Source organism: Dermacentor silvarum, chromosome 7 (assembly GCF_013339745.2).
Source record: "Dermacentor silvarum isolate Dsil-2018 chromosome 7, BIME_Dsil_1.4, whole genome shotgun sequence".
Classification (NCBI taxonomy): domain Eukaryota; kingdom Metazoa; phylum Arthropoda; class Arachnida; order Ixodida; family Ixodidae; genus Dermacentor; species Dermacentor silvarum.
The window spans coordinates 120,433,338-120,461,183 of NC_051160.1; the positions used below are offsets into that span (position 1 = coordinate 120,433,338).

General features: G+C 46.9%; 1 protein-coding gene across 1 annotated transcript in view; it reads left to right on the forward strand.

Moving 5' to 3' along the window:
• Nucleotides 1–12,361: 12,361 nt before the first annotated feature.
• LOC119458392 (uncharacterized) overlaps nucleotides 12,362–27,846 on the forward strand; it is a 54,395-nt gene continuing 38,910 nt past the window's right edge. Inside the window, exons 1-2 of the mRNA XM_037720235.2 lie at nucleotides 12,362–12,628; nucleotides 21,885–22,036. Coding sequence (XP_037576163.1) covers nucleotides 12,548–12,628; nucleotides 21,885–22,036 — 233 coding nt within the window. The 5' untranslated portion in view covers nucleotides 12,362–12,547. The remainder of the gene's footprint in view (nucleotides 12,629–21,884; nucleotides 22,037–27,846) is intronic.

A 27,846-nucleotide genomic window follows, 5' to 3' on the forward strand; every position in this document is an offset into this window, starting at 1 on the left:
CTGCTTGACGTACAGGCAGGAGACTGTCTGGCACCTTCCTGCACGTCAAGCAGCAGCCAATCAGCGATAGCCGAAATTGACACTCCACTAAGTAAACTCTTACAGAATACCACCCCTGGCAGGACAACGTATGGGCTGGCATAGTGGGACAGGAATATTTTACACAAGGCCCGCTTCCGTTGCGGTGTCCAAAGAAGCACCAAGTCCCCTTTGGCGAACGATACTGGTTCGTGACGCTCGTCGTAACAGCCCCATGATCAGTGTTGCGAGGCCAAAGTACGAAGACGGGCTATTCGGCAGGCGTCTTCAAGCGAGGCAAACAGTCTTTGACACCAAATCGTCGTCCTACAGAATAAAGTTTAAGAAAGTATCGAGAGAGCTTCCCGGTAACCTTGCATAGAGGAGATATAATAGGCTGTAGTTCGTGGTTTTGTGTTTCGCCGTGTTGTATGCGTAAGTTATGAAGGGCAGCACGTCATCCCAGTTCTTGTGATTGGAGCAAACGTACATGACAAGCATGTTGGTCAGTGCTCGCTTCGTCCTTTCAACAAGGCCATTGGTCTTTGGATGTTACGGCGAGGTGTGACGGAAAATGCACAGACGAACTAGCTGTTCAACGGCGTCCGCAGTGAACTGGCGACCACGGTCACTGATGATAACACGCAGCGGGCCATGACGAAGGACTACAGAACGCAGGAGGAAGAGCGCCACGAAGGCAGCGGTGGAAGAGGGTATGGCTGCAGTTTCTGCGTGCCATGTCAGATGGTCCACGCAAACGATTATCTAAAGGTTATTATTGTTAGATAACAGGAATGGACCCAGAAGATCAATGCCAACTTGCTCGAAAGGAGTACTGAGCGGTGTCAGTGGCCGCAGGGACCTGGTGCAGCGGTGGTTGGTCCTTTGCGACGTTGACACGTTTCACAATTAGCGACATAGTGTTTGGTTGTCTGGTACATGATGGGTCAGTAAGATCGCTCTTGCGTACGGTGTAGGGTTGGCACGAAACCGAAATGACCAGATGTCGCATCGTCGTGCATGACGCGTAAGACGTCAGAGCGGAGACTCTCGGGAACAACTAGAGGAAAACGCGCTCCGTTCCCAGAGTAATTGTTTTTATAGAGCCACTAATCACAAATGGTGAAGCGACCGCGGCTTTGATAAGTATGAGCTGGGTCAAACAACGGATCCAGATTGAGGTCACTGCGTTGCTCTCTCTGAAATGCTGTCGCTTCGGGGAACGTGCGAGTAATGGCTGCGAGACAATCATCAAAATTTTCAGCTTCGCAGTCGGAAGTCGCAAAAGGAATGCGAGAAAGGCAGTCGGCGTCGGCATGACGACGTCCACTCTTGTATGATACCACGAAGTCATAGTCCTGAAGGCGCAGAGCCTAGCGCGCGAGTCGACCCTGAGGGATCACGCAAACCAACCAGCAGCATAAAGAGATCGGTGACTACCCTAAATGATCTTCCGCAAGGATAACAGCGAAATTTCTGTACGGTAAAAACAGCTGCCAGGCATTCCTGCTCCGTAACCGTATAATTGCGCTCTGACTTGCTCAGACAACGACTGGCATATGCGAGGGCATGTTCGGCGTTGTTGTGACATTGTACAAGTACCTCTCCTATTCGGATTTCACTAGCATCGGTGCGAACTTCAGTTGGGCAGGATGGGTCGAAGTGACGCAATAGGGGTGCTGACGTTAGCATAAACTTCAATTGCAAGAATGATGCGTTACACTCCGGTGTCCATATGAAGGCTGCACTCTGTCGCAGAATACATGTCAATCGGTGAACAATATCGGCAAATCGGCGTACAAAACGATAAAAATAAGAACATAGGCCAATGAAGGAGCGAAGTTCTCGTGCTGTCTGCGGTGGTTTGAAGGAGCTGACTGCTTCAATCTTACCAGGATCGGGTCTGATGCTATTCTTGTCGACTAGATGTCCCAGAACCAATGTTTGACGCTCGCCAAACCGACACTTTTTTCAGTTGAAACTATTCCGGCTTTTTCGGTGCAACTCAGAACAAGGCTCAGGCGTTAGGGAGTTATGTTCTCCCCTCCCCCCAACGTGCGGAGAAAGATTACATCATCCAAATAACACATGCATATCTTCAACTTTAGGCCACGTAATATCATATCCATGAATCTTTCTAAGGTGGCGGGAGCATTACAGAGACCAAAAGGCATAACAACAAATTCGAATAAGTCATCTGGGGTCAGATGAGTCGTCTTGTCCTTGTCTTTAGATTCCATATAGGTATTTGGGAATACCCTGATTGTAGATCAAGCGTCGAAAAATAAGAAGCAGCGTTAGGCAATCGATGACGCCGTTGATTCGCCGTAGTGGGTAGATATGCTTCTTCGTCACAGCGTTTAGGCGTCTGTAATCTACGCAGAATCTCCAGGAGCTATCTTTTGCGGACGAGGATTACTGGAGCTGCCCATGGGATGGACGAATCTTAAACGACACCTTTGTTCATCATTTCCTTGACTTCTTCTGCGATAACTTTGCGCTCGGGGGATAACACGCGGTAGGGTTCTGGCGAATGGGGGTGCTGAGCCGGTATCAATTGAGTGGCGAGCTCGTGATGAGGGTAAATGAAGTGGCGCATCTCCGTGAGTAAAATCTAATGCAGCAACATGTCGGGACCGGACTTGTACCAGTGCCTGACGCTCATATGTACAGAGAGAGTTGCTCATCATACCGAGAATCAGCTCTTCAGAAGGCCGATAATTGCAAGGAGAGTAAGCAGGGGCGGGCTGCGCTCTGAGTACCGCTATGGAGCTGCAGGAAGATTCCTCGAAAAGGACTATTTTCATGCCTCGAGGAAGGACCACTGGCGTGGCGAAACAACTCAGCGCCCACAACACGGTGATTCCTCTCGTCATGCACACGATAGAGCAAGGCACGAGTATACATTTTTAGCACAGTTGATGCTGAGGGGCCTAATCACGAGGTCAACGTAAGCAGCGTCAACAGTAATAGCACAAACACAAACGGGCGTTAGGCACCGTGAGGGGGCAAGCACTTCATAAAGCACACTGAGGATGCGAGCTTTGCGAGCTTTTTTGCACCATGCGAGCTTTGTTCAGAAAGCGCGGGTAAAAGCACTCGTTCACATATATTTCACCGTTACTACAGTTCGAAAAAGCGCTGCAGCGTTGAAGAAAATCTATGCCGAGAAATACATCGTGCGAACAGCGGGAAAGGACTAAAAACTCCGACAAAAACACTTTACCAGCCAACGTAACACTTACAGCGCAAACACCAAGGGTGTGGATAGACTCGCCGCCTACTCCACGAAAGGTAACGGCATCGCCCCATGAAAACATACCTTTGTGGCCTAGGTGGTTCTTGAAAGCGAGGCTCATGACAGACACATTCGCACCAGTATCAACTAAAGCAATGGTCGGGAGTCCGTTAACTAGAACATTCACTTTGTTTTACAGCGCAGCTGTATACCTCTAGCAGCCAAGGAAATTTTCGTGTCGTTGGCGTAAGCAAAAAAGACCAGGCTAAAAATTGAATACAAACAGCATATCTCCTTTGAAATCAAGCAAACAACATACAGCTCAGCACACGTGTTCAAAAGAAAAACCACAAAGCAAGCATCAAAACCACATGATGGATGATAAGGCACACGTGAACAACGGTACACCCTCCGGTGCGTTCTGGTAAAGATTAAGTTTGCAGCTGCTTCAAAAGAGGTTGACGTCATTCAAAACCCTCGTGTGAAGCGCAAACAGTATAGTGTATGCCAATGACGTCTGCGAATAACGCGAAGCACGTTCCTTCTCCCGCGTGTGTTTCCCGGTAAAGACTACGGTTGCATAAGCTACTCCAAGTGAAAAAGTACCCAACTGCATAGAAAACACGTAGTGACGTCACCATGGTTTATTAAGACATTCAGTTCATTCCACACTACCATGGGTAGATCACGGAAAGTAAAGACGCCAGAAGAAGAGCGTGGAATAATGTCGTTCTGAAGTAGTAAAGGGGGTGGTTAAGTACATTTCACTTGTCTCTGGTTTACCGCTTTGTAGAGCCACGTGTGTGAATTCAAGTGACGTCACAATAGGTAGTCGTTGTGGGTGTCGTTCACAGCTCCCCTGTCCAACCACCTTAACAGCGTGGTTTGGAGCCACAGTTATTTTGATCATCACAGCAGGCAGACGTATTTCTAGTCAAACTATTTCTCTGGAAAGAGCACGTTGACCACATGATGCGTTCCCGCATCAATGCACCGCCAATCAATGCACGTGCACAGTTGCTGCCCTAAACTTGGACACGCAAGAAAAAGTATACAGAAACTCCTCTAGAATTGTCTAAAGATGCGCCAGCATGCCCCAAAATTTCTGTCTCCCAACCCCAACATTTCAAGTTGGCGCACCCCCAAATTTTAAGCTGGAGGATCTCCAAATTTCAGTTCGGCCACCCCAAATTTCAAGTTGGCCCACCCTTAAATTTTAGTTAAGCCACCTCAAATTTCAATTTGGCCCACCCCAAAATTTAAGCTGGTTCACCCACAAATATCAAGTTGGCCTGCCCCGAATTTAAGTTGGCCCACCTCCAAGTTTCAGTTGGTCCACCATCCAATTTCAAGTTAGCCCACCCCTACCTACTATAGGCGTTCCTATGCATTTTCTATGGCCCCCTATGTATCCCTATGAGTGCATAAATCTGATCATACAGGTGCCTTCTGATCAACTTCATCTTATTGCGACAGAAATTATGACGTTACGGGGAGTATTTAATTAACAGTAAGTAGCTAGCGCTTGTCTAGTCAGGTCTGCACAGAGCCGCATAGGTTCCAGCAGGTTTCAGTCCGACAGGAGATCCTCGGACCCAGCCCAACTACAACGTCTTTGCCATTGCTCGTGACATTATCCCCGGCTGATGAAGCACCGTCCCGGTGCTTGTTGTGGTAAAAATGGGTTATCCCAGTTGTAATGTTTGAGGCGGGAAACATGTATGATGTCACTTCGTGGTGCGGCAGTCGATGAGGCGGATGCCATGGGAGATATCTCATAGGTGACAGGAGTCACCTGACGCAGCACGCGGTATGGCCCGATGCACCGCAACATTAACTTTTCACGGAGGCCAACACGACGAGATGGAAGCCAGAGAAGGATGAGAGAGCCCGGTTGAAAGTCAGTATCCCGGTGTCGACGATCGTAAATAGCCTTTTGTGCGGTCTGCGATGACGAGAGCCGAGCGCGGGCTAATATGCGCGCGACGAGTGCACGCGTGATGTCATCTTGCGCATAGGAAGTCATGGACGTGGAATACGGATCAGAAGGGAGCAAGGTGTGAAAGGTAGTAAGGAATTACGTCCAAAGAAAGATAGAAGGGTGAGTAGCCGGCAGTTTCATGACGCAATCAGTTGTATGGAAATGTGACGAACGGAAGCGCAACGTCCCAGTCGTGGTGGTCATCGGAAACGTACCTGGAAAGCATGTCGGTCAGTGTACGGTTTAGGCGTTCGGTGAGTCCATTGGTTTGAGGGTGATATGAGGTCGTGAAGTTGGGATGAGTAGCACACGATCGAAGTAGATCGTCAACCACACGAGACAGGAAGCAGCGACCGTGATCTGTGAGTAGGCGACGTGGAGAATGATGTTGGAGGATGACGTCGTATAGTAGGAAGTCGGCTACGTCTGTGGCCCAGCTGGTTGGCAATACTCGAGTAATTGCATATCGAGTGGTACAATCCGTAGCGACTGCAATCCATTTGTTGCCTTTCGTGGAAATTGGAGGGACCCCGCGCCTCCACCAAAAAGATGTTACGGGAAGTATTTATTTACAGTAAGCGGCTAGCGCTTGCCTAGCCAAGACTGCACAGAGCCGCACAGGTTCCAGCAGGTTTCAGCAGGATCCTCTGACCCAGCCCCACTACAACGTCTTTGTCTTTGCCATTGCTCGTGACAATATAGACATTCCAAACGGATTTCTGCTGTCGCCGTCGCCGTGAGGTTCCACATAAAGACCAAGGGCGATAAAATCGTCGCCGCGCGCCGTATGCTGTATGCTCGGGTGAAAGCGCGAGAGTGACGCACGCTTTTATCGAGAGCGAATCCACGCTCACGCTCACGCCAGCGTTTTGACAGTGGTTGTCTGCGGTCATCGAGTGTGACCTATTCATGTTTGCTTGTGCGCGCTGACACCATGGTTGTTAATTGAGTTAGTAAGCGAACGTCTTCAAGTTTATGCAGCCGATAAAACTACTATCATTAATCCGTATAGCCCTCTACTAATTGTCTATCGGAATTGATGCTTCGCCTTTCGGGCGAAACTGCGACTTCTTTTTCTTGAATTCTTCCTTTTCACTTATAAAGCTACCAATCACCTACATTTACACAATTATACCGTATAAATGCGTTCACTTCGCAAGTTACGAATTTTTCTGCAGATAGAAGACATTGCACTTTTCGCGTGACAAACAAATTTTGCTGGGGCAAGTGTCAATCTTTGTATCAGTGATTGTAGAAGCTATGCATGAATGTTTCGTGGTTGGCAGTGAACGAAGAATTGCATAGGCGGCACGCGTAACCTGCTAGCTTCTATTTGCCCACATGAGAGGGTGTGCTGAAGTTATAGTCCAGCCGCGTAGTTCGGCAGCGAGATCAAAGCCTCTTGCTGTTTCCGAATATCCAGGGGCGTTACCCTGCGTTGGTCAAACCCGCCACCCTCGTAGATAGTTTTGGTCCGTAGACTCCTGCATTTGCGCTCTCTACACAGAGAGAGACGTTGCGACACGGTCAAATGATTTGAATATTTGTCTGTCTTCCTGCCAGAATCTGTTCACGCCATTTCTGGACCGTATATGTCAAACGCACGGAGGGCCATAACCGAGCAAGGCTAAAATTTCTACAACAAATTGTCCACTTGTACACCTTAAAATTCGTAGTGAGCACCCGAATTAAATCGATAAATTATATCTATTTCGCCATTGCGGCTTGGATGGACAGGTGGATTGTCCAGCTGTGCTTCTCTGAATACAATGAGGAAAGCTAAATTTAGCTCCGATTGCGCCATGCCAGGCGCGATAACGACGCCATGTTCGAACACGACACATTCATAATCCACTAATGGCTTCTTCTCTTTACGCATTAATACTACAGTAAGGCCTGTGGTTGCAAAGATATAAGCAATGATACTATAAAATGTTTTTAGTATATAGCGTTTCAGCAAGTGAATCCCTGTGACTGATCTTAAAGTGCCCATGCAACACTTTTTATCGAAGCAGAGAAATTCATTTGAGGGTAAAGTACACCATTTCAAAAATATATTGCACTGCTGAACATAAAAACGTCGTTTTTATGTTCGGCAGTGCGAGGTGGCGCGCACACTGGCTCCAAGGACGAATAAGACTCTAATATAGTATGGCGTTTCCGGCGTAGCTGGCAGCAGCCGGCAAAGTCCGATACGTGAAGCTGGCGCCACCAGGATTGTCAAAAATGTCTGCCTTGCTTTGGATGCTGAGCGTGCGCGGAGCAGCTCGGCGATTAGCTGTTGCCGCACTGCCGTATCTATCGCTTTTTCGTTTCGTGAAGCGCCGACTCCCCGCATTCGCTCCTGTCTATTCCCTGAAAGTTAGCAAGCTGCCAGCCAGCCAAGATAGCGCGCGATGCACCCTGGTGTAAATGCTCTTGCGTGATATATAACATGTTTCCTTCCAGCACAGGCCACACCAAAGCGCACCGGCTGCGCACTGACGCGCTAGGCTCTATAGTGTCAATTTTCCGCCAGCATACTGTCTGAGCTACATTATACTCTCAGGAATTGCAAAACGCCTTTCTACAGCGAATCTGTATATGGCTACGTTCTCACCAAAAGTGCGTCCATCGACAGGGTGTGTAGAAAAAAGCCGCATCGGCAGACAAAATAGTGGGCCAATCCTGAAGATTGGCAATACTGGGCCTACCCTGGCGGAAGTAGTCTACCCACCTATTCAGCAATTAAGGTGTATGAAGGAGGAAAAGGTGGGTTAGGGTGGAATAAGTCTGATTTAGGTGTAGGAATGAGAACTAGGGTTGATTGAAGTGGATTAGTGTGCATTAAGGTTGACATAGGTGTAATTAAGTGGATTAAGGTGAATTATGGTGATGATGATGAAACATTATAATACGAAGAGTGATGTGATTAATCTAAGGTGGAGCCCTCTTTGTAGAGCCCCACTGGCGACGGAAGCTCACCGGGCCTGGTCCAGGGTCACCAGTTGGCTTCCCAGTGTCAGCTCGGAAAGCTGTATCTCCCAAGACCATGTTGTGAGTGTCTGTGATGAGCTTACCAGTCTGGATATTGCCTAGGCTTGGCGCTCCGTACATTGGTAAGTAATGTGTAGCAGTGTGGATCTGTGGTTGATGCACCAGGGGCATACCCCGGTTGTGTATACCTCTGCAAACATTGCGTGCAATCTCGATATGAGCGGGTAAGTGTTGGTTTGAAGGTGGCGTCAGTCCCTGGCTTGCTGGCTGCTTTACTTGGGATGAGGAGGAGCGCACTTCCGTCTGGTCAGGCGTTGGTCCTGCAAAATCTGCCTTCTCGTGATGGCATCTTCATGGTGGTCTGTGGGGGGCCTCGAAGAGGGTTCTGCAGCTCAGCTAGCAAGTCCGCGAACTACGTAGTTGGCCTCCTTGTTGCCTTCCAGGCCCGTGTGTTCTGGGCACCAAACGGCCCCATGGTCCGCAGTCAGCGTTGGTCCCAGGATATCGGTGACGCACCTGGGAAGTGTGCTTCTAAGATATAACTGACAGGCGGCTTGTGAATTCGTCAGGATATATGCGCAGCGACCTCTTCGTTCTGCATTTTTGATTGCGAGGGCTATGGCTGCTGCCTCCACAGTGGCGCTTGATGTGGTGCGTATAGATGCGCAGGCCACCACGTTGTTTTGGTTAGTCATTGCCGTTGCGTATGCCGTTTTTTTGGGGGGGGCCTTGTGGTGTTGTAGAGTAAAGGCTAGCATCGTTGTAGTAGGTATCAGGATCGTTCCTTCTCGGGAAGAGTTTTCGTGCTCGCGCTTGCCGGCGCTTTTTATTGTATAGCGGGTGCATTTTCTTGGGGACCGGTTCCACGATGATGGGAGCCCGTAGGCGCATCGGTACGATGGCCGTTTCGTCTCCACAGTACTGGGGAGGGAGTGGGTATCTCAGTCTTTGCAGTAGTCTTCTGCCCTGGTGTATGGTGCTGAGTTGTTCTCTTTGTGCGATTAGCGTGGCGGTTGCCAGTTCTTCATATGTGTTATTTATGCCGGTCTACAAGAGTCTGTCTGTGCTCGTGCAGTTCGAAAGTGGGAGTGCAGCTTTGTATGCGATTCTTATGAGCTTGATGTTTTCTATTTCGGTCTTGCGTGTAGCTTGGAAGGGCAGGGCGAAGGTGATTCGGGTGAGGACGAAGGCCTGTGCGGGTGTAATGTCTCGACTTCTGGCATTCCATCCTTACTTCTTGCTATTCTAGCCATGCGGGTTGTAATACGCTTGACGGTATGTTTGAGTATGTGTATTGCCGGCTTTACACTGTTATTTTCTTGCATGTGAATGCCCAGGATTCGTGCTACCGGGGTTCTGTTGATGCCCTGTCCGGCAATCATAAGATGAAGGGGGGGGGGGGGCAGGGTGCACGGTTGCACTGAATTCCCCGTGGTCTTATCTGCAGGTATTCCCATTTGTTTGGGACGTGTCACGTTAAAGAACCACAGATGGTCCAAATTATTCCGGGGTCCTACGCTTCGGCGTGCTTCATAATCCGATGGTGTTTCTGGCACATGAAACTCAATGTTTTTTTTAATTTTTATGTTTCCGTAACTGGGAACGCAGCACGTCCGCCCGTTACCTCGTCTTGGCGGCATCCTGTCGCTAGTACCAGCCACTACTCTCCCAGTGGCACAATTGAACAAAAATGCCGAAGACACACAAAAAATTCAATTGTAAGCTGCCGCTCGAGCTAGTACTCAGCTAGCTAGCTCATGCTCAAGCTAGTCGCTAGCTTCATACTAGTGGTGTGAAGACTCGGCAAACCACGAAGCTGGCAACCCCACATAGATTTATCTCGGTTCAGCCAAGTTTTTGCGAGGTTGTGCTTCAAAACTAGGCCACGTTTTGCGCAAGATCACCAGAGAATCATCGACAGCCCAAGGAGCAACGAACACTGGGTCATTAAAGTATCCGGACGCTTCTGGGCGCTCAAACGCTTTACTCGGTTTCGCGGGCTATTAACTCTGGATCTTCAGCGAATCGACGACACTTCATTGCCGCTTCGGCGGCGCGATACTCGGAATCGGACCGAAGTCGTCTCACTCACTCTCGTGTAGCGGCGAGGCGGCTCACTCGCCGCGCTTCCTCTTCTTCAGAAGTGGCGCTCTTCTTCAACCTCCCCATCTTCGCGGCGATGTGCTCGGCGCGGAGACGGCGGGGCTTTTGTGTCACCGCGGCGGCGACGCGGAGGTGTATATCCCGTGGGTCGGCGCAGTGACGTCACAGCTTAGCTCCGCCTGTGCGCAGCCGCGGCAACAACTCTGCACGGAGCGGTGACGTCATGGCTCGATCGGCAAAGCTAAGGCGAAGCGATGTGGCGCGCGCGATGACGTCACGGCTCACGCAGTTGTGAGGCTCAGCGAGGTCGGTGCAGCTGTGGTGCAGCGTTGCTAGGCGACGCAGGGTTACATCGCCAGGCGGAGGTTTTGCGGCGTACTCGAATGGACCATCCTCGAGCTTAAACAGCTTCGCTAGTTCACAGGGGTAGGGTAGTTCACAGGGGGTTCCATGGCGCTTGGACCCTTTCTGCACACCTCCAGGATCGGCCCACATTTCGGGCGTACACCACCGGAGTAGGGAGCCTAGATTAAAGCGCTTACATGTTGGCTCCCTACACCGGTGTACATCCAGCTTAAACAGCTTCGCTGGTAAAATTCTGTCATTCTCTGGCTTAATATAGGGTCATTCCTACAAGGCACACACTCAGGAAATTACCATTTATGCTCAAGGAGTAAATATTCAGGGACAGAAAATCATACACCTAAAGCGATATATGCAATTGTATAAGGTGAAGCATTGTTTTAGGTTTTTTATTTGCTTCCGGCTCTGCTAGTGTACATGCCAGGAGTGTAAACTAATATTGTTGGTCACCACAGGAACACATTAGAGAAGGCACGGCTGCTTCACTGAACATCGCAGATTGTGTTGTAGCATGTTCATTTTTAGACAAACGCCGCCTTTACGCACTCCGCCAGATGCGACCTATTGTACTTGGGAGGTCAGGTGAAATGTGCTGGGGTTACTCTACACATATAAATGCGCTCTATATTAATTACCTAGAATTTGTCTTGTTACTAACGGATTATCGTAAATATACGGGTAAATACACGGGGAAATATACAGTGAAATACACGTTTTTCAAAAGGTTACGAATGTTACGGCGCTGTAAACAGAAACACAAACCCAACTAGCTGCGTACCGAATAGATTCGTTGCAACTAGCACGCAGGCATAACCTTGTAGGTTACAAGAGAAAAAAAAAAACGTCCTAGAAAAGTTACATAAGCACACTTACAAACATAGGCCCGTTTTTATTGAGTGTGTATATTTATTAACCATTTACTTAAACACCAACATTTATTCTAACATCAAGACCACCGCATCACCGTGAGTTCGTGCACGTAGGCTTTGTAAAGGGTGCAATTCAATATTTCATACTTATAAATGCATGGCTGGAGTGATAGGAGGAAAGCAAAAATATATTTGCAAAAATTTAATTGTACAGTAACTGCGAAATGCATCGAACAACGATAGCCGGTCTTCTGTTGCGTTGAAGTAGAAGGAGGCACTAGACAACCTACATTGCCGCGAACCATGTCATCTGGTTTGTTTTCTTATGTGTTTTCTTGCCAGCGTCCGGCCGCACCCGGTTGTCTTATCTATGTTCGAAGCGAAGTACGTGTTTCTCGTTCTTCCTTTTGTATGCCGCGCAGGCTATCTCATTTGTTAGAATGTTTCGCACTGTTGTCACTAGCACACGGCGAGTTGAGGCGCTGACTCGCTTTTCGGCGAACGCTAACGGCGTCTCAGACGTCAGAACACAACGGAGAGAAGAGGAGGACGCGTCCGCTCGTGACGGCGCCCAGAAGAAGGCACCCGCCGATCGCCTGTACACGTGGCTCTGTTGGCTGCTTTTTCGCCGCTTACATTTTCTTTGAGTTTCTGCGGAGCACAAGTTCGCTCAGATAAACCTTGTTTACTGAAAGAACCCTGCATCGTCATTCGCTCCGTCACAATAGGAATACAGCGTCTCATTGTCCTGAATGCTATTATTCATAGTGTAAAGCCTGTTCCATGTAATCGGTGGGTCTTGTTGATTGTGCAGCGCAGTAGAAGCACTGCTACTGCGCACAAATGTTCTTGCGATCCAGGTGGGAGGAGAAGCACCTGTTGTGCGCACGTAGAATGTGAAACCCTCGGAGCACTACCATTTCATTCGAAACCTTAGCCCCGGAAAATTTGAACACTCACGAACTTTCGCTTTCTAGCCTTTGCGCTGGCTTTTAACGGATGATGTGCCCTTCAAGACTTGCCTTGCTGATAACTATGGCACTAGGAATTAACGCCGTCACTCTCCAAGACCTTATGAGTGTAAGCCTTTTTTCAAACTTTGAATATGTATGTCTTTCGTGGAAGGATTATGCAACGTCGTAAGAGTAGGTTTAAACCGCGTGCTTTCGACACATGCAGCAAAATTGCCTCCTCCAGGAATAATTACTAAATGCAACCGCAGAAACCGCAGAAACTAAATATTCGCTATATATGTTCATCTGCCATATCTAATCACATCCCAGCACAAATATGTTTATATCGCATTATGCATGTATATTATTTACAGTGGTACGTTTATCTAGGTTAATTCCTCACAGGTGACCTTGACCATGAAAAGTAAATTTACAGACGAATTACTGTCTGGGAGCTTACCACTGTCATTGAAAAGAAAACTGTACAATTATTGCATTCTACAGGTGCTGACATACGGTGAAGGAACCTGCTGGTTAACAAAGAAGCTAGATAATAAGTCAAGGGCCACGCAAAGTGCGCTGGAACAAAAGATGTTAGGCGTAATGTTAAAAGATGGGCGAGAGCGACGCGGATCAGAGAGCAAACAAGGAAAGCCTATATACTAGTTTACAGTAAGAGAAAAAACTGGAGTTGAACAGGCCATGTAATACGTAGGGTAGATAGCAGGTGTACCATTAGAAATACAAAGTGGGTGCTAAGAGAAGGGGAGCATAGTCAAGTACAGTAGAAAATTAGATGGGGCAATGAAATTAGGGAACTTGCATGGGCAAGTGCGAATCAGCTAAGTCAATACAGGGGTAATTGGAGATCGCACTTTTTCTGCAGTGGAAATAAAAGTTGGCTGGTGATGGTGATGATGACCCCGCTAACGCTACGAGTAATGGCAACAGCAAAAAATGAAGAAAGAAAACATTCTCTGTACGAATGACCACTTTTTTTTCCGTGCTTGATAAGAACATTAGACAAATGTTATTGTGCACCGCTCTTGTAGCTCTTGAAGGTTTTGCGAATTTCCACATTGAGTGTGCACGAATCATAACGCATACGGTATGGAACAACAAAACGGGCAGAATAACCTTTCACTGCTATCGTATGAGGCGCTTAGTGCAAAGGCTGGTTGCATATGTAAAATTTCCATGTGTACGTGGCAGGTTTCATCAGCCTTATAGCAAGACCGAAACGCGGCTGGCATTAGAACGCCGAGCGTTGTTATGTGAAATTTCAGTTGTCCTGGCGCCCCTTATGGCCGCGGACGTTTATTTTATAAGTCCTGTCTAGACATTATCACAGGCGACGTCTTCTGGTCAACTACTCTCACCTTGGGCCTGATACCACCAGACCCACGAAAGCTTTTTGTGTGAATGCGGCTCCTTTGCCTGCTGTCCACAGTGAGATTAGAAGTTCTATACTCCCTTTTATTGGTTCTTCACGCCCTGAATAATAAAGTTCATTATCTGTCTATCTGTCTGTCACGCCTTGAAAGCGTGCATATGGGGCTTGTACAACCTACTAGCGATGTTCTTTGCACCTGCTCAAATACATTCAATCAACAATGAAAACATCTTGAAAAATGCTGAAGTGCCATTGCACAACTCATATGTTTATAAAAAAAGCTACAACAAGGGTACCAAAAATGGCATATTGTGCCGCTCATCGTCAGTAGAATTCACCACTTCTATTATTTTCTTTTTTTTCGCGGTGAACACGCGAGCCGTCCCAATTACGCCATTAGTTTTCTCCAACATAGAATCTGCACGACAGATAGGACGCTTCTACGACGCTTCAACTCCTGAAGAATGCCATTAATGGCCCTTATACCCGATACTTCATCGCCCACTACCAGAATACATAACAGAAAAGAAAAACCAATCGACGCAATCCATGCAATCGCTTATCCGCAAAATTTTATTTGATGTTTCTTAAAAGATCACTTCACTCCCCTTTTCCTCTATGCAACTCAACGTTCCTCGCTTGCAGCGCGCACTCGTCCAATTTTGTTCACTTTCTGCACGTTCGGCTACTCTGTAGGCCGGCTTTCCGACTTCTCTGTAGGTGACGTCTTCATTTTTATGTTCCGGACTTCCTCACCTTGTGTCACTTTTTTGTGGTTGTCTAATCAGGCACTTGCCCAGTGGACATAGCCATTCTCGGAGATAGGCCGCAATTATTCACATATTTAGTGGCACATGCCCATTTACACGTACGCAGTGGCCCAATGTATCCAATCGAGCCCATAACCAGTGACCCAAAGTGTTTATTTGACAAGACACTAGCAGCCAACAGCCAGCTCTCCTAAAGTGGTAGAAGGTGCAATGAATACTTTGCTTTATAATAAGCAGTTTCAGCCAAACCCATTTCGCGATTCACGATGACTGTGAACGGTAATTCGTTAGCTTTGAATCATTAAACAACCCAACGTTTTGCCCCTGTCAAAATGAGTTATGTAGGAGGCTTCTATTGCAGCGGGCCTCCTTTTGCGCACTTCCCTAGACGGCACTTGGTGCCATCTTGCGCTACCGCCGCGAAGCCTTGAGTGGCATCCGAAATGCATGGTGCGCCGTCCCCTCCCCTCCTCCTCCTCCGACCCCTCGTCCAGGCCCCTTTCACGAAAGTTAACGTACAATGACACGTACACCGGCTAACAAACGGGGTTGGCTCACATTATCTCTTGTTTTCAATTCTGCACCCTCGGCGCTAACACACCTTCGCTCTTCTTTACCTCGCGCAGCCGCATTACCCTCTGTCCCCTTTAGAAGGACCGTGCCTATATACTCTGCCGAGGAGAGCAGATGTCGCCTTGAAAAAAGACAAGTCCACTTGTCGAAACGGTGGCTCCTGCTTTCCCCTTGTTCTTTTGCTGCTCATACTCTATTGAAGTGCGTTTTTAAGACAAGGACAGAGTAAGGCACATACATGAGCAAACGAGGGTGCTTCTAGAAACTCACGTGTACAGAAATATTCCCTGTAGAAATATACATACATATCGTACATCAACGCGACAAGTCTTTTCTTTTTGAGTGAGGGGTTCGGAAGCAAAATTATTTTTGCGTCGACAATACGAACGGAGTGCGGACCTGATTGATCAGATTTCCTAGTATAATTGGCCCACAAGAGGCGACGAACGCACATAGGAGGGGAAGCTTTCGGTTGGGCAAAGCAATCCCAGCAAAAGCAGGTAACCAGAAGAGAGATTGGCGCAGGTGTTTATACTTGGCCTGCTTCCCAATGGTTAGGTCGCGGTGGCTGGTTTAAAGTTGTGGCGGCGTACTTACAGCGTATTAAGTATGCCGCTGAAACTTATTCTCAAAGGAGAGTTTGCAAAGCGATGTCGTTTACGTACTCAAAGTGATATACAATGTTATATTGCGACGGGATAATAATTAATTATACGCAAGTAGTAGTAGTAGTAGTAGTAGTAGTAAAACTTTATTATATTCAGAAACCGGACAGGCTCCTACCCCAGTCCACAGAGGGGGTAGGGGGTTAAATACGAAGTTTGTCCAGCAGGGTGGTGCCCCTATTCCAAGGCCCCACTAGCACGGGCCATCCGCTCAGCTCGTTGGATCAGTCGTAGCTGATCTTCCAGGGCCGGGCTAGACAGCAGCGCCTCCCATTCGTTCCACGTGCCGTTTGTTTCGTGTTCTTCTCCGTGTTCTGCACACTCCCACGTGGTGTGAAAGAGTGTTGGTGTTGCTCCACACCACGGGCATATGTCTCTGTAAGCCGTGGGGTAGATCAGGTGGAGTGTGTGCAAATTTATGTAGGTGTTCGTCTGTAATCTTCGCAACACGGTTGCCTCCGCAGTGCTGAGTTTACCATGCGGGGGTGGATAGATCTTTCTATTTTCTCTGAAGTATACCAGAATTGTTGCAAAGCAAGGATCTAGGGGTGTAGGGTTCTCTATTGCAGAGTCTGGGGCGGCACGGTGATTTGTAAAGCCTCGAGCCGCCTCGTCCGCTTGCAGGTTCCCGGTGACACCCTCGTGCCCCGGTGCCCAGGTCACCGTTTGGATGTATTGAACCGTGGGGTCCCATCCAGTCCCGACAAGTATTCGGAGCGCCTGTACTCCAACTTTGCCCCTCAGATAGTTTCTGCAAGCTTTCTGTGAGTCTGCGATTATCGTTAATGGAGCGTTTCGCGTCCAGCCCTCTTTTATTGCGAGCGCAATTGCAACCTCTTCTGCTGCTGTTGTAGAAGCGCGATCTATTGAAGCGCAGGCTGTAATTTTCCCTCTACGGTCTGTGACCACTGCCACCGCCTTCCTTGCATCTGTCTGATAAGGCGCGGCGTCAGTGAATCTTGCCGTATTCATGTATTTTGTCATTTTTTCTATGTATTGTGGCCTAGCCGTTCTTCTCCCAGCATGCAGGGTAGGATCCAGTGTTATTTGGTATGGGGGATACCGTGTACCATTCTCTAAGTTCGTTGGGTATCTCATTAGTTTCTTGATGTTTTTGTATTAGTGCATCACGCCCTAACTTGCTTAAGACTTCTCTGCCTGTTGGAGTCTGGAGCAGGCGATTTTCTTGTGTTCGTGGCTGTGCCTCGGTTCATTCTTCAATCGTGTTGTGTAGACCAAGCGCCAGTAGCTTGTCGTTTGAAGTATTCTGAGGTAATCTTAGAGCAGTCTTGTAGGCCATTCTTATTATTCGGTTTGCTTTTTCTTTCTCTTCCCTGTTCATATTATGATAGGGGAGTGAGTATGTGATGCGACTGACGATGAGACTTTTTACCAGTCGGAGGGTATCTTGTTCTCGCATCCCCATACGATTGTTTGTTATACGGGCGATCATGCGTGAGATCTGTTGCACTGCTGATTGGAGGGTATTTAGTGTATGCAGGCATCTCTGATCAGCTTGCAGCCACATACCGAGTATTCTTATGGTATCTTTCTCTTGAATGATTTTTCCTTCTAGCTTGACTTGCAGCTTTACACTCGGGTCCGTCCTTAGCGATTTTCTCTTTGTAAAGCGGATAAGTTCCGACTTTTCCGCTGAGCATTGGAGTCCCCGTATTCTCGTGTACTCTTCTATGGTGCTAGCTGCCTATTGTAGTCTATCTTCTTTCTCCGCTAGGCTACCTGTAGTTGTCCATACGGTTATGTCGTCGGCATGTATCGTATGTTGTAGACCGGCGATTTCTTTGAGTTGCTTTGCAAGGCCTATCATGGCAACGTTGAAAAGTGTGGGTGAAATTACCGCCCCTTGTGGTGTTCCTTTGTTTGGTGGCCGAATGGTGTCGGATTCATAATCACCCATCTTTATTATTGCAGTTCTCTGATTAAGGAAACTCTGGACGTATTGAAATATCCTCTGTCCGCAGTTAGTTTCCTCCAGCCCTTCAAGTATTTATACGCAAAGAAATTCATTTTTGCTCACCGCTCAGAGTAGAGCGGTCAGCTAAAATCAAGAGCGAGCGGCGAGCTTCCACCTTGGATTTTTCGTAATGGGACAGTCTCCATTTATCAGAAAATTAAAATTTGGGGACGCAATTTCACTAAGCTGCGCTGTTCATATGCGATTTCTTCGCCAAATGTTATTTCACCGAGATAAGGGTGAAATCAAAGTGACCACGCATTTACCTTATGGGGTATATGAGAGCGAGGCGGAAGAAAACCCCGCGTTAAATGATGAGAAATGAAATAAGCGCGGTCAAATTATTGCATGATCGCACTTCATGCATATGTAGTTGATGGTATAATCTTACGGCAAATCACTGCACACGCCTATTCGGCAGCTTCCTTTTCTGGGCGTCTGCTACAGCGTCGACAAGCTAAACCACATTCGCCTGTTCACCATAACGCAGTCAAAAGAATGGCAGTGGAAGTGTCACACATTTTTCTGACATTTCTTCGAGGCACAGGACTGATGGACACATGGTCACATATTTGGTGCAAAAAAAGGCGCTCATGCGGAGCAATGGCTGGCCAGGTCTATTACAAAGTCACTGAACGTCCTTATTTGAATAGTAATTACGGAAAGAAATAAAAATAAGGCTGCATAATATGTATTTCATATGGATCTCAAGCCAAGGCGACAAGGACACGTATGTTGATGTTGATCGCGCTGCACACGGCTGTAGCTGCAGTTGTATTCCTTGTAGAGGCTAAATATCTGCTCCATCGGCAGCCGGTACCGTCTGTATAGCACTGGTCGAGGAAACAGAAGAAAAAATGCGCTCTCCCTTCGCATAGGATCCCTCCGGAGGGCACGGAGAGCTATGGAAGCAGCGCTAACGAGAAATACATAGAGAAGCCGTGGCTGCCGACACTCCCAGATTATGACATAAAGCTTCACCCCGTAAGATCCGTACGCGCAAGTTTCGCTGCCTATCACACTTTGACATCTTATCAGCGTTCATCACTGATCCTCATCGCACTCGTCCTGCGTCTTAGCGTTAAGCTTTACAATTTTCGGTTACATCGCTTGTTTCAGCGGTCCGCAATTTGTTTACTAGCTTCATTGTTAACCTCGAAGATTCTGCCGCATATGATCGTACTGGAAAAATGGAACGATTGCACTTTTTTATTTTCAGTGTGAATATCACATGTGTATAATATGGACAGGATTGTCGTGCGTCGTACGCATACGTTCACTCACACCGTAGGCCACACGATTAGCAAAACCGTGGGTACAGCCCACTACGTCTCTTCGACTTACTGGTGAATTGAAACTATGAGCAATATTATAGAAGGTTCACGCAAACAGCACGGAAGACGACAGCCAATTGTACAACAGCAACAAGTTCGGCTAATTTGAAATGTTTAGACGTTCTTTGTTTTTTTTTTTTTCGTTGTTTCATCTCGCACGGAGAATTACAGCCTTAAAATCGTCGTGAAAAACAATCATCTGCCGCCCTCTGAGCGAAGGAAAGCTCCAAATAGAAAAAAAAGAACGAAAAAAAAAAAAACAACAGAAGTGCTCCCAAAACATCCAAGACAAACTTGATGGTTGTCAGGGACGGGCACCACTTCTATTTGCTGTCACCCAATAGAGTGTCACGACGAGTATGAAATGCCAGGCTACTGCGAGCCTAAAAAACACAGCCTATGTGACAATTATCAAAACTTAGCAGCACATAATTAATGTTACTGCCTTCCACAGCAGTGAACGCCCAATACAATTATGCACTAAAACTGCTCAATACAGTTTGAAATGACAAATCGGAGCGCGCCACAACGGTATAAGGATGCGCCATCCTTGGCAATCAATTGTGGCGTCTGGCTGATCGGCCGCAACCGCGCGTTCCAAAGTTAACCGCGTCCGCTCGATCGGCGCAGATAGACACAATTATGCTCGTAACACTGCAACCTCCTATCGCAGAAGTTTCTTCTTACATGGGCTGCTGAGATGGCTGATTAGGTTTTGTGAATCGACTTACACTTACTATTCGCGCAAGTACCGAAGTTAGCACCTATGCTAGTCTTACATCCTCACGTTTTTTCGACTGCAGCGATCTCATTTGCACCGGCGAGCATCGCAAGCTTGTTTACCTTACGAACAATTTTATCTATGTGAATACGCGTTTCTCGTAACATTGCTCGTACGCCAAATTTAATTAAATGTGTTTGTAAGTTTGCTTAGTGATTGTGAATACCGGCCCAGTTATGTTCGGCATATTAATGCATCTTTAAAGCGGACATATGTGCCTTTGACGTCTTCAATTTTCGCCGTTTGGAGACGTTGCGTGACAGATTAATTTATTCAAGCGCTTCACAGGCTGCGACAGGAGTATTATATGATTGGGGTTACAAATTTGGGAGGGAACAGAAGCAGTTTAAACATTGTTATTTGAACATCGTTATAAAATAGTAAATACGAAGATGAAGGAAGTAGGTGCAGGCCCGCAAGCAGTTTCACCGACATGTGAAGGCTAATATCGAAATAGGCGTCTACTAATAAATTTCAGTTTTTTTTTTCGTTCGGAAAAACATCTAAAATCCCTACGAACACGTCATTTAGGGCAGGAAGTTCTGGCAGTTTCGTTGGTTTATTTATGTTGCGCGACATGCAAGGCGAAACTGTGTGGCTAAAAAAAATGTTTGCTATTCGCAGAGAACGAATGGCGGAAATCGAATGGAAACACATTGGAATAGTTTTAAGTTAGAGTGCCCCTTGCTCAAAAGAAAATTAAAGCTCAGGGGATGGTTACTTGTGTGTAACTGGAATGCTTAGTTGTTACCTGTGGTGCGAGTTCAGTGCATCCGCTCGCAATCGCAAGTACCAAACGCATTCCCCGTCTCTTGAGACTGCGGCCGCAATCGGTCTTTTCCGCCGCGAGACAACTGATCGTATCGTTGATGGGGCTACTACATCGCTTCGTCGGTTTTGCAACCAAATGGAGTTCGTGTCTCTGGTGGCCTTCTAAATCTCCTCGCACGTACCGCGGATGCGCTCTCAGTAGGGAACGCATGTCAATTTTCATGGCATTTGTGTTGTCTGGTTCTCTTCGCTTGCGTGCATTCCTGAACTCCTTAACTTCTTTCGGGACAAATTTGCCCGAAACTGCGGGCGCAGTCGATGTGTTCCGCCATGGGATAGCCGGAGGGTAGCACCATTAGGTGGTTTTAAAGGAGACCATGACTGAACTCTCTTCCCTCATTGGTGGAAGTGCACGTGGTGTCGCCACGCGTTTCGTCTAATTGAGTCACATTCTGGTACACGCCAAATGTATCCGTGGCCATAGCCAACACCGACAAGAAACTCAGCTATGAGCTCCCCCTCCCCCCCCCCCCTCCAAAAAAAAGCTAGCACCTTAAAACATTTCATGCCATGCAATAGACTTCCGTATCAATTTTGACTGTCCTTTCCACGATTATATTACGGAACTACATGAGAGAGTCTGCGAGGTTTTCATCTGCTATAATCAAGCTAGCGTCTCTCACCGGTGACACACGAATACGTTATCGAGATTAAAGTGCATTCACGCTTAGTGCCTAAGTCGTAGTGTCCGTGTCTGCTGAATACGTGCGCATATATTTGGAAGGAAGCAAGCGAACAATTGATTTCTGCTGTCTGCAATAGTTGCAGTTGTCCTTTCTGGGTTCGACCAATGACCGCTTTCAATAGTTTTGCGTGAGGAATAGAGTGCACGAATTAAGTGGCATAAATGGTGATCGGGTGTTGCAGTGTTTAGATGGCGCGCAGAGCGGCTCTCCGTGTAGAGTGTGCTCACGGCCAGTGCAGTCTTTGTAACTGCGATCCTGCTGCTGAGGTGTGAACTTATTTTTTCAGTAGTAGCGAGAGGTAAAGAAATGGTTTTTGTTTTGAATGGCTAATGTACATTTAAATTTGTGATGGTTCTGAAATAATTCTACCTTTAGGCTCTTCATACATTTGAGAAAGTGTGGGTCCGTTATCGGAGTTATGAGAGAAGCACTTTGGGCCACAAACACACATGCCTGTATAATGAAGTACGCAGCCACCGACAAACCTCTTATTTATTCACCCAGCACTACGAGGTTGACTTGAAGTGGTGAGTACTTTTATGATGGCTTTAAGCAATATACGTGTAGGGCACAAAATTTTAACTTTCGGGGAGAAAATGTAAGCAGGTCACATTTGAACATAATGGGAAGCTGCTGCTTCCAAAGCAAGTATTCCTACAGATGACGAGTACTTCCATACGTAGTGTACAGGCTCCAGGCGCGTAGCCAGGGGGGGGGGCTGATGGGGCTTCAGTCCCCCCCCCCCCCCCCCCGAAATTTTTTCGTGCTGGCATGCACCGCCGACCAAAACTACCACCGACGCCGGCAATCATGCTGGATTTTGTTTACAATGTCCTTTTTACGCACGAAAAGACATTTCGGCACGAACATTGCAAACTCGGGCTGGATTTCGTGACAACGCCCTTGCACCTGGAGTCACGTAACGCAAGGAGCCCCATCCGAGCACAAACTTTCAACGGCTTTTCGATAGCGAGCGGGCGCGTTGCGGCATCTCGCAGCGGCCGCGGAATAAACGGAGCGCATGGATTTCAATTACGAAACTTTATGGGTATAAAGTTCTCATAAACTTTTGACGCGAAAGGTGCGCTGACATTTCCAAAGGCATGCTTTAAAAGATTTTCAATTCTAGAACTTTATGGGGTTAATGTTCTTATAAACTTGGGCCAACATGCGCGCACTGGAACGCTCGTGTCCAAGCCGTTCCATAAATGGAAGCGCGCGCTCACAATCTCCCACACACACGAAAATACTAAATATCACCATAAATGTCAGCTAGCAGCTGATAATTTTCTCCAAACATTTTCAGGAAGCGTGCCCAATGTGATTGATCAGCTGGACCAGGGCAGGCAAAGTAAAACATGAGAAAACAGAAGAAAGTGAACGGCCTATTATTGAGATTTTTTTTTTTTGCGGGCGACAAGGTGTGGCTCTCCGTGGCCACAGGGACAGGGGCCCTATGGATTTAAGCAATGCCCCTGCTGAAAATACAGGCATTTTCAGAGTGCTTCTTCGCATGCGAGCTGATTGTGGAGATACATATCTGAAGAACCATTTGGAAAGTTGCCCCAGTATTGCCTAGTATTTAAGCCCAGACGCACAAAACCAAATTATAGAAATTTGTGGTGACATTATCAAAGAAAGCTTAGATTCAAAAGCAGGCTGCTTCTCCATACTTCCTGTCAAAACGACGGACATCGCTGTAATCGAACAGCCTACTGTTTCTGCAAGGTACCTAAACAAATATGCCAACGCCATCAAGGGAGTGTTTTAGGTTTTAGCACGGAATAGATGCCCATCTCTCACTGCGACAGCAGGTTCTATGTAAATGTGTAAATACTGCTGCAGCTTCTAGTCACCCTTCCAGTGACCACTGCCAGCGCAGAGAGAATATTTTTTAAACAAGAGTTTACTAAAAAACTACTTGCGCTCTACAATGTCTGTGGAACGCATGGTTAGGCTGGCGCTTCTATACACCCACAGAGACGTCGGCATCGTGTCCGAATTCATTGACCGCTTCGCTCAACTTTCCCGCCGAGAGAAATTTGTCCTTTAGATAGCGAAGCAGCAAAAATAAATGGAAGTAAAAAGCACTGTTCCTTCAGGTCCATAAGTTCTTAATTATGAAAACGTATGACTGTTCATTAGCTTTTAAAACCGCAGAAATTTTCGCCGTTTATTCTAGCAGTTAGCATCATGATCACAATTATCACGCGAATACAAAAATTATGAGGATACCAATAATTTTGACCGACCTTGCTCATTGAAAGCCCGGCCCAGGCGGCGTTCGCCAAAAACACACTCGGATATTGGGTAGTTCAACTTACCGCATCATCTGTGGCCTTCGTTTGTCCTTTTCTTTCCATTTCAGCTACCTGCTTTTATTTCTTTTTTGAAACGAAGGAATACCCTCCTTTAATTTTGGGTGCAGAATAATTGTTGGCGTTGTGCAGGCAGTTAAATTACACATTTTCGTACTGATTTATGCATTATTCCTCTATTATTCTACCCACATGGCACTGTCGTGACCGCTGCATGGCCCAAGTACATATCACGATTTCTGCGATCATAGTTATGTTCTTGCCTAGATCATCTGTCTTTCTGTGCGCAAAGTTTACTATCTTTGACTGAGCAACATGTTTATTTGTCTTATTTGACGCAATATATACACTGACGTTTGCTTAAATACGTAGATTTATTGGAGACTCATACGTATTCTTAATTATCTTATTGCGAGGTTTTGTGTATACAAGCAGTCAACTTTTGTTTCCAGCGACTCTTTTTTTTTGCCCTTTAGCGAGTTGTATCTTGGCATTTGTATATTCCATTCTATCTTCGCATTTCTAATATATTTTTTGCAGAACTCCCACTTTTTATTTGTACTCACTGCTGCGAGTATTATCTCGGTGTAATTACAATACACGACGAATTACAGCTGCTCCTGCGCAATCGATTGCAACGAGGGATAGCATCATTGAGGTTTCTTCCTGGCCATTGCATATATACAAAAATGTAAATAAGGTTCTTGATTGACAAAGATTCATCAAAATATTTGTCCTCAACTTATTCATTTCATGGCCTTTACGTTTTTCATATAAGCTGCATGCACTGCTTTGCTGGTTTCGAACTGATATTGACCCTTTTCGCAGCGATCCCGTGGACGCTGCCATATTTCATCACGTGGTGACGCGTCCATTGCTTGCCTCAACTGCCTCCGTTGCCTCCTTGTTTACAATGGAAGTGTATGACGCCGGCGCGGCTTAGAAAACCTCTGTTTTCGGAGATATCGTAGACGGTGACTAGGTGGACGACACGAAGCTTTGATCACAGCTTCAGAGAACATGCAAAAGCGCTTTCGGAGCTCATTAAACTATGTACAAACGGCGCAAGCAGCGCATATGGTGCTTCTTCTAAAAGCGGGGCTAAATATGCATTCCAAGCTTTGCGATTATGAATTCAGTCAGGATTAGTGTGTTTTGCTCTTTGTTCTTTATTCGGCAAATATTTTGAAGCAGTGGCTTGTCAGTTTCTGGCTCAGTAAAATTCCTCGGTGCGGCCACTATCTGATTATTTTCTACCTAATCGCTCGCGGGTGTGCTCAGTTCCGATAGATTTGTTCTTGCTGCACACAAGGCTTGAAACGTAGCTGTTTTGTACATTGTAATACTTTGTAGCAAATATATATTACAGCTAGTAACTTGCTTACTCTTGTGGACCGTCACGAAACACTCAGCTTCGACCATTGGTGCGCCGTAGGTGTAGTCCGTCATTTATTGTGTGTATACAGTGCGCATATATTCAAGTGTGCGTCCATTCACTTATTCTTGATACGTCGGCGATAGGGTGGGCGTAAGTTTTCCTGCCATTTGGACAGATGTGTACAGATAACGTGCGCGAAAGTTACTATGACAGGAAGCGGCGCTACTCCCTTTGTCATTGTTTAACGAGTGGTACTCACTCTTCCCGACGTTCTGGGGATGAAACCCTTTCTTTGAAGGTTAGCGATACAAGGCTGGCGGATGAGCAAATTTCTGTATCCTCGAGGAAAGCCGTACATCACGAAGTGCCGGTAACACGTTCGGACAGTTGCAGCAGCGGTCCGCGAACTTCGCCACACAGATTCATTCTATTCCTTAACATGCCAGTCACTATTTTTGCGGCCAACTACTGCACACGTCTTCAATCCACATTATTCAATCTAGCATGATTGTATCACAGTGTGTTAGCGAAAACTCAGTCGCATTTCCGACAGCTGATCGCACAGAAGCAAGGTAGAAGCGGTAATGGTTTCGTATTCGTGCGCGGTCGCTGAGGAGAGGTATGGCGCGCCGCCGTGAGCGCCATCTCGTTTATCTAAAACAAACTGCTCCGCGAAAAGGGCCAATAGTTCTAAAGTTCATGTGATGTTTTCTCTACTTATTAATTAGACAAAAAAAAAACACGGAAGCATTGATATCAGTTATTTCTGCCACAATTTTTGGGGCATACGAATATATTTTTTTAATGAAAACATACATATTTTAATGGACAGTGCATAGCGTTCAATAATTCGTTTGCAGCATCTAATATACAATGAAATTGGCAATGCAGTTATTATTCATGCATTTGATCCCACGACAAATTCTATAAGGAGGAGGCCGCGCTGCAACTTGAGCCCCGCCCGAACAAAATTTCTGGCTACGCCACTGACAGGCTCCACTGGATATTGGGTATATCAGCAGGCACTATTATCTTGTCTGTGCCAGCAGCTTAATGACCGACATGGCAACACCTTATGTGAAATGTATAGTTCACACGCATGAGAAAGAGAATGAATAAAAGAAATAGACGAAGAAAGCGTTACCTATAATGAGTAATAGCTGATACTTGATCTCAGTCGGCAAACATTTATTAGACGACGATAATGGAGGAGGAGGAAAAAGAGGAAAGGAAGGGCAGGGAGGTCAATCAGACGCACGTCCGGTTTGCTACCCTACATGGGCGATGGGGCTTAAAGGGATGAAAGGAAAGAAACGAGAGAGAAAGGCGTCAAAATATTCTCAGCATGAATGGATGCAGCTTTCCAACACTTCGCAATCGGTCACTGAGGCCATTCGACTTCATGAACTGTAGCAATGTATGCGTCGCTTTGTAAGCCTGCGATGGTCGGGGCCATGGACCGAGATTTTTTGTCTCTGAGAATAGAATTATAAAACTGTGTATATAGATAATTCAATGTAAAAATCACAGTATGCGTCTAGGTTGTTGTAGAGTCGCGACTCCATTAAGAGCTAGGCTTTGTTATTGAGGTAGTTTTATTGGTAGTTTTTCTGAACTCACCATATTGCCACGTATAGTGACGCTGAAGTAAACAGTCTTAAAACTGTGTATGACGAAACTGGTTGTTTATTGGGCGAACCTGTGCCCACAAAAGCAAGCTACACTCAAAGCACAACGATAGCGGCGAACACAGTCGGCGATCGTCGAAAATCTGATCAGCGGCGAAACGCGTCGGCTTTTATACCTGAGTCATCGAAGATTCCAGATTAATCCCTGATGCCCGCGGCTCTTCTAGAAAGTTCTAGACAATTCGCGTCGGTCGTACAATCAGATAACATAAGCGTCGGTGAAAACAGGCAACGGAAAGAAGCATCGATAACGTTCTAGAAACTTCCGATACATGCGCGTCCTGCGCCGAGCGATAACGTTTAACATTTGTTAGCCGGTGGAAAGCTGCCACCGGTGAAAGATAAACATGTATACGTGTCAGTACCCTCCCCTCAAAAACATCTTCCCGATGCTACAAACACGAAAGCGAACACAAAACCACGCGTACAGAAAGGGACAAAAATAAAAAAGCAACAAAGGACCTAAGTTCGTCAGCGGGCGTAGAAAGGCTGAAGACGCACCACGTGGATGATTTCAGGTCGTGCGTGGTGCCGCTGTGATTGCGAAATACCGTCTGGCACGACCTCATAGTCCAGTGAGCCAGTACGTCGGATGATCTTATATGGTCCGAAATAGCGACGTAAGAGTTTCTCGCTAAGTCGTCGTCGGCGTATCGGAGTCCAGACGCAAACACGGTCTCCGGGCTGGTACTCGACGTAGCGTCGTCGAAGATAGTAGGGTCGGCTGTCGGTTCTCTGTTGGTTCTTGATGCGAAGGCGGGCGAGCTGTCGACTTTCTTCGGCACGCTGCAAATAGGTGGCAACGTCGAGATTTTCTTCGTCGGAGGCATCCAGTAGCATGGCGTCAAGCGTCGTTGCCGGTTTCCTTCCGTAGACCAGGTTGAACGGCGCCATGTGCGTTGTTTCTTGCATGGCCGTGTTGTATGCGAAGGTCACGTACGGAAGAATGGCAT